A 12,518-nucleotide genomic window follows, 5' to 3' on the forward strand; every position below is an offset into this window, starting at 1 on the left:
ATTATCTTATGATTTCAAATTAAAAATTAAAAAGATACTAGGTAGCCTGACCTGTGGTGGCATAGTGGATGGAGCATTGACCTGTAACTCTGTGGTCGCCGGTTCAAAACCCCGGAATTGCCCAGTCAAGGCACATACGAGAAACAACTACTTTGAGTTGATGCTTCCTGCTCTTCCCCCCGCCTCTTTCGCGCGCTCTCTCTCTCTTTCTCCTCTTTTTAAAAAAATCAGTAAATAAAATCTTTAAAAAAAGGAAAGAACAGATACTAGGTAAAAGACAAAAATATATTATTTTGTTGGTATGTGTTTTTTTTCTAAGAAATATTCTTATTTACCTCAAACTTATTTAACTTGATCTCATAATTTGTGATAGGATTAATATGGCACAGCCTATTTGATTATAGCTTTTATAGGAATGGCAGAAATAGCCATGATAATAATGCTGATATGTAGTCTCCTCACTTCTCAACCTGACTCCTAATCTATCACATAGTTGAAGATGTCTCTGTATGCTTGTTCACCCTGTCTTCCCATGTGAAAGGACCACTTTTTATGTACCTGATTCAAAACTGAAAAACAGCAAGTTGTGAATTTTTAAAGGGTTGCTTTGGCTCTCTCTATTATAATAAAAGATCTCTAGGTAAACTGCTGTATGTGAGATGTAAGGCACAGTGCTATAAGAAGGGGTATAGAATGCTTGCTTTTAGAAAGAAACTCTGGAAGACTATACAATTTATTTTTGAGCAAGAGAGAGACAGGAAGGAGGAGAGGTGAGAAGCATTAACTTGTAGTTGTGTCACTTGAGTTGTTCATTGCTTCTTGTATGTGCCTTGACGGGGCAAGGGGGGCTCCAGCTGAGCCAGTGACCCCTTGTTCAAGTCAGTGACCATGGGACCAAGTTGATGATCCCACGCTCAAGCCAGATGAACCTGCTCCCAAGCCGGCAACATCAGGGTTTCAAACCTGGGACCAGCCGCATTCCAGGTTGATGCTCTATCCACTGTGCCACCACTGGTCAGGAAAGGCTATACAAATTCTTAGTCAGACGGGGTATGAAGATGGAGTTAGACAGATCACTCTAATTTTCTGGCTGTTGAATCATCTGAATATTTTAAATGGCTTTTGAAAGCGAAGTACTGAGAGCTTAGAAAAGAAATAAACTGGTCTTATTTTCTTACATAAAATAAGAATGTAATATCTCATGTGTACAGCAAGTATTTCATTCCTTAGACCAGGGATAGGCAAACTGTAGCCCAAAGGCCATTTTTTTGGTAATAAAGTTGTATTGAAACACAGCCACACCCATTTGTGTATGTATTATCTATGGCTACTCTCTAGCTGCAGTGACAGAGTTGAGTAGTTGCAACAGACACTTTATGGCCTGCACTATTAATTACCTGATTCTGTACATAAAATTTTGCTGATCTCCTGCCTTAGACCTTGTTTTTAAATTTTTAGTGGAACCCTTTGTTTACAATCAAATTTTCATATGGACTTCTATTAGAAAATACAGATATGCTTATGCAGCGAGGCTAGGAGACAAGTGGTTGAACCCTGCCTACTCACCTGCATCCCTCTCTTTTTTTACCCTCCATTCTCCAGCAGCTGTTTCTTGAGGGGAATTTGAGGAACCCCCGGGGTTCTAAGGAATACAGTTTGAAAATGACTGCCTTACAACAACTCTTTGAGGTAGTAAGTCTGATATTATTTTCTATTTTAGGTCTTGAGAACTCGGCTCATAGAAGTGAGTTAGTCAAGGCTTAATAAGCGACCAGAACACAAAGCAAATCCAGGATGCTTAACTGCAGAATAAATGGCCATGCTTGCCTTTATATTCTATTTGATGTTGTCATAATTGTATATTAATTGTTCTTACAAGGTGTTTTAGTGGTGATTTGACTTTTTATCTCCCATCTGTCCTGTTTCATATAGGTTTCTGTAAAGCAAGCTTCCTTCCTCTACTGGAATTTGCCTACACATCTGTGCTAAGTTTTGATTTCTGTAGCATGGCTGATGTAGCCATCCTGGCTCGGCATCTCTTCATGTCAGAAGTTTTAGAAATCTGTGAAAGTGTACATAAACTAATGGAAGAAAAGCAGCTAACAGTATATAAGAAAGGTGAAGTACAAACAGTTGCATCTACTCAGGACTTAGCAGAACAAAATGGAGCTGCAGCACCTCCTGTGACAAACAATGAGAGAACCACCACAACTTTATCTACTGAACTTGGGGATTGTGAAATTGTACTCCTGGTGAACGGAGACTTGCCCGAAGCCGAGCAGAACGGAGAGCTAGGGCGACAGCCCGGACTCCAGCCGTCCTCAGAGGCTCAGGCCACTCTGTCACCTTTACCCGTAGGCGGTGTGCCTGATTCTCATCCTGCAATGGAGTCTGTCAGTTTAGTAACAAAGAACAACCAGTCAGAACTACAAACTTTAAACAGCACAGAAGATAGCACAGTTTCTAATATTTACCCTAAACTTTCCAAAGAGAATGTAATCAGTAGCTCTCTGGAAAACAGTAATGCGGGAAATGATACGTCAGTGGAGGATATGTGTGATGAAGACAGTTCAGAGCACAGGCAGAACTTTGGCCAGTCCTCCAAAGAGCAGGAAAGTCTGGCTGCAAGGCCAGACCTCGGCCCTGATGACGACACTTACAGAAGCAGACTTCGTCAGCGCTCTATTAATGAAGGCGGGTATATCCGACTACACAAGGGAATGGAGAAGAAGCTGCAGAAGAGGAAAGCCCTTCCTAAGTCAGCAGTTCAACAGGTAAGACTTGGCCTTGATCATTTTAGCTTTAATTTGAAAGCAGTCAATTGATAAGCTTACATCTATAGTGAAAATTATTTTTGGGTGAAGGGGGATAAGTGCAAGAAAGCAACTTAAGATAATGTTATTAATAAGATCGTGTGAATTTGCAATATTTATGACTCATGACTTAAAAACAAAAATGATTATACAGTATTTACTTAGATTGTGTTTTCTGTCACTTACTTAGGTAGCCCAGAAATTAGTTCAAAGAGGAAAAAAGATGAAACAGCCGAAAAGAGATGCTAACGAGAATACTGAGGAAGAAGCGCCTCATAAATGTGGGGAGTGTGGAATGGTGTTTCAGAGGAGATACACGCTTATCATGCACACACTGAAACACGAGCGAGCGAGAGAGTACAAGTGTCCGGTAAGTGTCTGGACAGCTAACGGGGTGGCTCTGGCGTCATGTTAAGTAGGGTCTGACTCTGCTTCATTGTTATTCTGCCATCTGTGCTCTCTGTGTCTCTGTCTCCCTTATATTACTGTAAGAGTCATCTTCTGATTTGTGCTTGTCGTATTCTTGACAAAAAAATATATATTTAGTAATGTAAAATTATCATTTAAAAATATAAGCTTGCCTGACCAGGCGGTGGCACAGTGGATAGAGCATCGGACTGGGATGCCGCGGACCCAGGTTCGAGACCCCGAGGTCGCAGCTTGAGGGAAGGCTCATCTGGTTTGAGCAAGGCTCACCAGCTTGGACCCAAGGTCACTGGCTCGAGCAAGGGGTTACTCGGTCTGCTGTAGCCCCATGGTCAAGGCACGTATGAGAAAGCAATCAATGAACAACTAAGGTGTCACAACAAAAAACTAATGATTGATGCTTCTCATCTCTCTTCATTTTTGTCTGTCTGTCCCTATCTATCCCTCTCTCTGACTCTCTCTCTGTTTCTGTAAGAAAATAAATAAATAAATAAATATATGCTAAAAAAATAGGAGAGGAGACTTTAGCAGCTAAATTCTGGACTCTGATAAATGGAATAACTGATGTAGCAAATTAAAAAAAATTTATTTAGAAAATTAAATTTAACAGTGACCTTGATCAATAAGAATACATAGGTTTCACCTGACCAGGCGGTGGCGCAGTGGATAGAGCGTCAGACTGGGATGCGGAAGACCCAGGCTCGAGACCCCGAGGTCGCCAGCTTGAGCGTGGGCTCATCTGGTTTGAGCAAAAATTCACCAGCTTGGACCCAAGATCGCTGGCTCAAGCAAGGGGTTACTCAGTCCGCTGAAGGCCCATGGTCAAGGCACATATGAGAAAGCAATCAATGAACAACTAAGGTGTCGCAATGCGCAATGAAAAACTAATGATTGATGCTTCTCATCTCTCTGTTCCTGTCTGTCTGTTCCTGTCTATCCCTCTCTCTGACTCTCTCTCTGTCTATGTAAAAAAAATAAAATAAAATAAAGAGTTAAAAAAAAAAAGAATACATAGGTTTTAAGCAGACATTTCTATAGCATTTAAGCTGTTGATTATGTTGTATACGCATTACCCAAAGTCAGATCATTTTCTGTCACCTTATATTTATCCCTCTTTGCTCCCATATTCCTCCCCTTCCCCCACATTTCCCTCCTGCTGGTGCCCACTTCACTTTTATCTATGTCCACGAGTCTTGGTTTTATATCCCACCTATGTGTGAAATCATCCAGTTCTTAGCTTTTTCTGATTTACTTATTTCACTCAGTATAATGTTCTCAAGGTCCATCCATGTTGTTGTAAATGGCACTATGTCATCATTTCTTTTTTTTATTTTTTTATTTTTATTTTTGTATTTTTCTGAAGCTAGAAACCGGGAGAGACAGTTAGACAGACTCCCGCATGTGCCCGACCAGGATCCACCCAGCACGCCCACCAGGGGGCGACGCTCTGCCCACTAGGGGGCGATGCTCTGCCCCTCTGGGGCGTCGCTCTGCCGCGACCAGAGCCACTCTAGCGCCTGGGGCAGAGGCCAAGGAGCCATCCCCAGCGCCCGGGCCATCTTTGCTATGTCATCATTTCTTATGGCTGAGTAGTATTCCATAGTATATATGTACCACATCTTCTTCATTCAATCTTCTGTTGAAAGACATTTTGGTTGTTTCCATGTCTTGGCCACTGTGAATAATGCTGCAATAAACATGGGGGTGCATGTGTCGTTATGTACCAGTGTTTTTGAGTTTGGGGGGTATATACCCAGTAGAGGGATTGCTATTCTTAACTTTTTGAGAAAGCACCATACTTTCTTCCATAATGGTTGTTCTAATTTGCATTCCCACTAGTGGTGAATGAGGGTTCCTTTTTCTCCACAGCCTCTCCAACACTTGTTATTACCTGTCTTGTTGACAATAGCTAATCTAACAGGTGTGAGGAGGTATCTCATTGTAGTTTTGTTTTGCGTTTCTCTAATAGCTAATGAAGATGAGCATCTTCTCATATATCTGTTGGCCATTTGTATGTCCTCTTGGGAGAAGTGTCTGTTCAGATCCTCTCCTAATTTTTAAATTGGATTGTTTGCTTGTTGCTGAGCTTAGTGAGTTCTTTATATATTTTGGATATTAACTCCTTATTGGAGTTGTTGTTTGCAAATTTCATCTCCCATTTAGTTGGCAAATTTAAAAGGGCTCATTGTCAGGCTTTCAGTGGGGGAAGCTAAGAATCAATTGAAATTGTATTGCAGAACTGCCAAACAGCTTAGGAATTAGTATTACTCCCTAACTTAAAAGTAGAAGGGAGTCTGTTGTTTAAAGTCTCTTTAAGAACCAGTTAAGTCCCCACCACCACTCCTCAACAAAGGTCCATCCTCTCCAATCTGGAGAAGACAGAGCGACGAGTGCTCTGGGACGCTGTGTGCGGAGACGGCGGGTGTGCTGGACCCAGACCGAGAACAGTAAAGCTTACATCCTACATACTGGGACTTCCGAGTCGTCTTTCCCTAATTCTCAGCATGTTAACTGTCATGTCTTTAACTTGAAAGCAAAAAGATCTTTTAGAAATGAGAAATCCAAAGCCCATAAGCAAAGAGATACTCCAGAGTAAAGCCTGTGGCTGACAGCCCACTCCCCACTTACACAGAAATTCCAGTCACGTTTCTTAATGTTTTACTCTGAAATATGAATAGATATCAGGGATAATCAGACCCATGATAAATATTTCAAGAAAAAAAAAACTTTAAGGAATTCAAGACTATGCAGAGAGAAGAAAATTTAAAAACAAAGTTCTCTTACGTCGACTGCCTAAGAGTCGGTGCTGTAAGAAGCAACAATCTGTCCTCTCCCTCTGTGCCATCCGCTAGGCAGCCGCAAAGCAGCAGCTGTGTGTGAGTGCGTCTCTGTCCACGCTGGCCAGCCTGGTGTCCAGATCGGCAATGCCTGCCGGGAGCTCTGCTGCCTGGAATGTGGCATCCAGCCTGATGGCCAGGTGCCGAGTGACAAGACCACTGGGAGTGACTCCTTCAACACCTTCGGTGAAAAAGTGCTGGCAAGCATGTGCCTAGGGCCGTGTTTGTAGACCTGGAACCACAGTCATTGATGAAGTTCACACTGGTACCTACTGCCAGCTCTTCCATCTGAGCAGCTCATCACAGGCAAGGACGATGCTGCCAATAAATAGGCCCTCAGGTTTGATGGAGCACTGGATGTTGATCTGACTGAATTCCAGACCAACCTGGTGCCCTGTCCTTGTATCTGCTTCCCTCTGACCACGTATTCCCCTGTGGGCTCTGGTGAGAAAGCCTGCCGTGAACTGCTTTCTGTAGCAGAGGTCACCAGTGCGTGCTAGAGCCAGCCAACCCGATGGTGAGATGTGACCTCACCATGGTTAATACATGGCTTGCTGCCTATTGTACCACGTTGACACGGTTCCCAAAGATACTGCCGTTGACGCTGCCAAGATCAAACATTCCATCAGTTTGTGGATTGGTGCCTCAGTGGCTTCAAAGTTGGCGTTAATCAGCAGCCTCCCACTGCGGTACCTGGTGGATACTGGCCAAAGTGCAGCGAGCTGTGTGCATGCTGAGCAACACCGGAGCTATTGCTGAGGCCCAGGCCTGCCTGGACCACGAGTTCCACTTGATGTCACCAGTCAGGCCTTTGCTCTCTGGTACGTGCTGAGTGTGAAGGAAGAAGCCCTTTCTGAGGCCTGTAAGGATATAGCTGCCCTTGAGAAGGATTATGAAAGGGTTGGGATGGATTCTGTTACAGGAGAGGGTGAGGAAGAAGGAATACTGAAGTTAAAATGTCACAGTGGTGCTGCTTTTACAGGGGAGCTTATTCTGTTACAGACATCGAAAGGTTGTGGTCTGATCAGTTCATTTGCATATAGCAGTGTATACGCATACACAGTTACTGGCCAGTGCTTATTACAGACCAAACCTTTTATTTTTGTATGGGTTTCAATAAAGTTTCCCTGTTTTTTGTTTGTTTGTTTAAAAAAAAATTAAATGAAATGAAAAAAGAAAACCCGAGTCACAAAGTGTAATTTATATCAGAGATAAGTGAAAAAGTTATATCAATGAAATAATAATCAGGTACTATATTTTTAAAAGGGCATGTTAAAAGAACAGAAAAGCTTTTTAGAAATAAAATATGTAATAAATATAAAAATCACAGAAAAGTTGGGAAATAGAATTGACTAAATCTCTCAGAAAATAGAGCAAAAATGCAAGTTAGAAAATAGAATGAGAAATCTAGAGGATTGGTCTAGGATCTGTAATACCCACGTGATTCCAAACAGAGAACGTGGAGAAAAGAAAACCATTGATGCAATAAAGAAAACTTCTAGCGTTTAAGAACAGAAGTTTTCTCATTAAAAGGGCAGGTTGAATGCCCAGAACTGTGGATAAAAATAAATCTGTCGATTTATATTATAAAATTTCAGATTCAAAGGACAAAGAAAAAATTCCTGTAAATTGCAAGGCAGCATAAAGATGGTCAGTCTCACGAGAAGGGTGAAGGGTGTGAGGGGCAGACCGGCTTCATCCTTTTCAGCAGCAGCAATGGAAGCTAGAAGACAGAGGCACAGTGTCTTTAAAATTGCACAGAGGGGCCAACAGCAATGAAAACTCAGTTACAACAGGAGGGCTCACATAACTCACACAAAGGACATTCCTGGAGCACCCAGCTCAGGTCATCAGAGAGACTGTCAGTGAGCCCCACAGGACAACTCCATGAGGCCGCCTACCATGACTCGGAGTCATAGCAGATCCACCGAACACAGGGAAACAAGCACATCTACATCCGGTCAGGATGGTAGATGAGGTTCTCGCCTCCCGCCACAGCCACATGAGAATTACAGCGACACTACGGAGTAACCATCATTCAGAACCACTTGAAATCTGGCTGAATGGAAGCCTTACAACTAAGGAGTTAGTAAGAAAAGCCACATTAAGACTAGTAAGAGGGGTGGAGACACAGAACAGGCTGGGCCCACATTCATGTGTAGCAGATAAAAAGCAGGAGGTATATCTTGGCTGCAGAGGTCCCCAGAAGAGCAAGAGGGTCCCAGGCCCACACCAGCCCCCCCCCCCCAGGTTTCCAATACCAGGAAAAAAGTCCCCATAACTGCTGGCTGTAACAACCAGTGAGGATTGAGGCTAAGGGAGGCAGAGGTCTGCTGGAGTCCTGGGCACTTCCTATAAAGGGCCCGTGCATGGACTTATTCTGACTCTGCCTGAGCCCTATGCTGGGCTGTTAGCTTGAAAGGCACCAGGGACATGCAGGTAGGGTCTGAATTGCTGCTATCAGGATGATTGGGGGGGGGGGTCTTCCTCCCCGTAGAAGTGCTGGCACAGACCATTTCTCCTTTCCTGAGCCCTCTTCCCACAGAGCTGGCAGGGGGCTGCCTTAGCTGAGTCCCCATCAACCTGGCTAATAGTGTTGCCCCCACTCCGGTGATTCCCTGAGACATGCCCTATCCAACTTTCTGGTTCAACCTAAGCTGTTTCCAGTGGCTTTTCCATAGGCATGGCCTGTCTTGGCTCATGCTTCAGATTTTCCTAAAATCTCAAATAAGCAGCATTTGGGCTCAGTGAGCCCCATACCTCTTGCTAAGGGTCCCAGGCCCAGTGCTAGCACCAGCTAGCCCTGGTTCACAGCTTGGCCTCACTTTGGCACCTCCAAGCCTGGCACAAGTGGCAGACACCTGCGTTTTGCTTTGTAGCTCATGCTGGTAGCCTCAGGCAGAACACAGCTGGTGGCTAACCTTGGCCCGCACCTCCTAGCAGGCCCTAGAGCCAGCACACCCAGTGGACAGCTTCAGCCACATTGAAGCACCACCCCTCAACCACCTCCACAAGCGACACACTCGAGGGGTAGATTCAGTGAGCACCAGAGCCCAGCTGAAATAATTCCTGTTCTGTGGGGTGGGCCCCTGCACAGCCTGTCCATGGTGGTCAGTGGTCTCAGTCCGTCTTTTTAGCTGATCAGGTTGGGGGTCAATCCTTTCCATTAATGTGTCAACAGCAGTCCAGGCTCAGTGACAACAGGAGAGCTCCCGCAGCCCACACAGGGCATCTGGAGCACCCAGCACAGGTGACAAGGGAGACTGAGCCAGTGCGCCAAGCAGGACACCTACTATGTTAGGTCACTCTTGGGCCTGGGTGACCTAGCAGCTCTACCCAATACACAGAAGCAAACACAGGGACGCTGCCAGAGTGAGGAGACAAAGAAACATCCCAAATGAGAGAGCAGAGTAAAACCCCAGGAAAGGAACTAAACAAAATGGAGACGAGCAATCTGGATTCAGAGTTCAAACACTAGTACAAGGGTGGTCAGTGAATTTAATGAGACCCTCCACAGCATAACGTTTAAAAAAGATCAGTCAGAAATGAAGGATACACTAACTGAAATGAAGAATAATTTATAGGGAATCTACAGCAGAGTAGATGAAGCCAAGAATCAAGTCAGTGATGTGGAATACAAGCATGCAAAAAACGCCCAATCAGAATAGCAAACAGAAGAAAAAATTTTTAAAAATGAGGATAGTGTAAGAGCCTCTGGGACAACTTCAAGCATACCAACATTTGTATCATGGGGCTACCAGAAGTAAAGAAGGAGAACAAGAAATTGAAAACCACCTGACCAGGCGGTGGCGCAGTGGTGCGGTGGATAGAGCATCGGACTGGGATGTGGAGGACCCAGGTTCGAGACCCCGAGGTCGCCAGCTTGAGTGCGGGCTCATTTGGTTTGAGCAAAGCTCACCAGCTTGGACCCAAGGTCGCTGGCTCGAGCAAGGGGTTACTTGGTCTGCTGAAGGCCCACGGTTAAGGCACATATGAGAAAGCAATCAATGAACAACTAAGGTGTCACAACGAAAAACTGATGATTGATGCTTCTCATCTCTCTCTGTTCCTGTCTTTCTGTCCTTATCTATCCCTCTCTCTGACTCTGTCTCTGTAAAACAAACAAACAAACAAACAAAAGAAATTGAAAACCTAGGCCCTGGCCAGTTGGCCCAGACCATAGAGCACCAGCCTGGCGTATGGATGTCCCAGGTTCTGTTCTTGGTCAGGGAACACATGAGAAGCGATCATCTGCTTTTCTTCTCCTTCTCCTCTTTCTCTCTCTCTTCCCCTCTCACAGCCAATGACTTGGTTGGTCCAAGTGTCAGCCTCAGGCGCTGAGGATAGCTCGGTTGATTCAAGCATCAGCCCCAGATGGGGGTTGCTGGGTGGATCCCAGTTGGGATGCATGTGGGAGTCTGTCTCACTATCCCCCCCCTTGCACTTAAAAATAAAAATAAATAGATGAATAAATAAAAAAGAAATTGAAAACCTATTTTTAAAAATAATGACAGGGAACTTCACTAACCTGGTGAAGGAAATATATATACAAGTCCAGGAAGCACAGAAAATCTCAAGATAAACCCAAAGAGGCCCACACCAAGGCATATCATGATTAAAATGCAAAGGTTTAAAGACAGAACCTTAAAAGCAGCAAGAGAAAAGCAGTTACATACAAAGGAGCTCTCATAAGATCGTCAGCTGATCTCTCATCAAAAGCTTTGTAGGCCAGAAGGAAATGGCAAGAAATACTGAAAGTGATGAAAAGCGAGGACAACCTATGAGCTTTGCAGAGAAGGAAACGCTAAAGGAGGTCATTACCATGAAGCCAGTATTATGGAATATTAAAGGGTTTTCATTAAGAAGAAAAGATAAAGAATATTAGCAATACACCTGACTGGTGGTGGTGCAGTGGATAGAGCATTGACCTGGGATGCTGAGGTCACAGGTTCGAAACCCTGAGGTCTCTGGTTTGAGTATAAGCTCACCAGCTTGAGTGTGGGATCATCAGCATGATTCCATGGTCACTGGCTTGATCCCAGAGGTTGCTGGCTTGAGACCCAAGGTTGCTGGCTTGATCAAGGGGTCTCAGCTGGAGCCCCCTGGTCAAAGGCACATATGAGAAGCAATCAGTGAACAACTAAAGTGCTGCAACTACCTGTTGATACTTTCCATCTCTCCCTTCTGTTTGTCTCTCTCACATGCGCATGCTTATAATAATGTGAACAATAAGATGGCAATAAATACGTATCTATCAGCAATGGAATCTAAAAAACAAAAAGATGCAGCGAACGTTTTGACAGTTGGGTTGGGGGATGGGTAGAAAAGGGATTAAGACACACAAATTGGTTGTGAGAGAACAGTCATGGGGATGTTAAGTACACATAGGGAGTGCCGTCAGTAATATGCTGGTAGTTTGTATAGTGTCCAGTTATGCAATGTCTAATTGCTGAGGTGAACACCTGAAACTAATACAATGTATGTCCACTCCACTGTAATTGAAAAATAACAAATAATTAAGAAAAAAAGAAACAAGCACAAAGAGAGATAGCCAGAATGGGAGACTAAGAAATATGTCCCAAATGAAAGAGCAGGAGAAATCTCCAGAAAAAGCTAAATGAAACGAAGGTAAGTAATTTATTAAGTAAAAGGATGTGGAGAAAAGAGAAAATGTTTCTTTCTTGGAATCTGTAGCCAGTAAAACTCAGTTATTTGTGATGGTATAGTAAGGACATTTCCAGATGTGCAAGGTCTGGAAGGTTTGCCTCCCGAGTTCCCTGTACTCCCAGGAAGCTGTGGTAGAGTGGCACTGAAACGGGCAGACCTGGGGAGTGGGGAACTTGGGGTTCAGCTCTACAGACAGTCCAGGTGTAGGGAACAGCTAGTCTGGGTTGCAGCGGGCATCGTGCTTTGATAAAGATCTCCCACGAGGTGATGTGTTCTCAATCTCCTTTGTAGGCAGTTGAGGAAAGGCGTTGGTGATGAATTCGCAGTGAATACAAAGAGAAGTAGGCAAAACAAAACAGAACGAAAGGAAAGAGAATCATGGTTGTACATATGGTTCCTGCTGTAATGTCCTTTACATCATCAAATAATGTAAACACTGAAGTGGATCTAATCAAAATTTGGATAAAACTATAGTATTGAGAAAGTCCGGTAATGGGAAGGATCTCCTTATGTGTAGGGAGTGGGAGGTGAAAAAGAATGTCATCACCCATTGCTTCTGTGACTTAGAGTTACAAAGAGAAGTGTCATGAGAGAATAAAATAAAAAAACAACAAGTGGAAGACGTAGTGGACCACACACGAGTTTTATTTTATTTCTGTAGTTAGTTTTATTTTTAAAAATAGGTTTTGTAGCTGGTGAGCATATATAACTTTGATTTCATGAATCTCCTAACTGCAGGATAAAATCCAAGGGCCATGACAGTTTTGTTTTTCTG

General features: G+C 43.8%; 1 protein-coding gene across 1 annotated transcript in view; it reads left to right on the forward strand.

Moving 5' to 3' along the window:
- ZBTB11 (zinc finger and BTB domain containing 11) overlaps window positions 1-12,518 on the forward strand; it is a 41,434-nt gene that overhangs the window by 16,695 nt on the left and 12,221 nt on the right. Inside the window, exons 4-5 of the mRNA XM_066348055.1 lie at window positions 1,933-2,774; window positions 3,004-3,183. Coding sequence (XP_066204152.1) covers window positions 1,933-2,774; window positions 3,004-3,183 — 1,022 coding nt within the window. The remainder of the gene's footprint in view (window positions 1-1,932; window positions 2,775-3,003; window positions 3,184-12,518) is intronic.

This window comes from Saccopteryx leptura, chromosome 8, assembly GCF_036850995.1.
Source record: "Saccopteryx leptura isolate mSacLep1 chromosome 8, mSacLep1_pri_phased_curated, whole genome shotgun sequence".
NCBI lineage: Eukaryota > Metazoa > Chordata > Mammalia > Chiroptera > Emballonuridae > Saccopteryx > Saccopteryx leptura.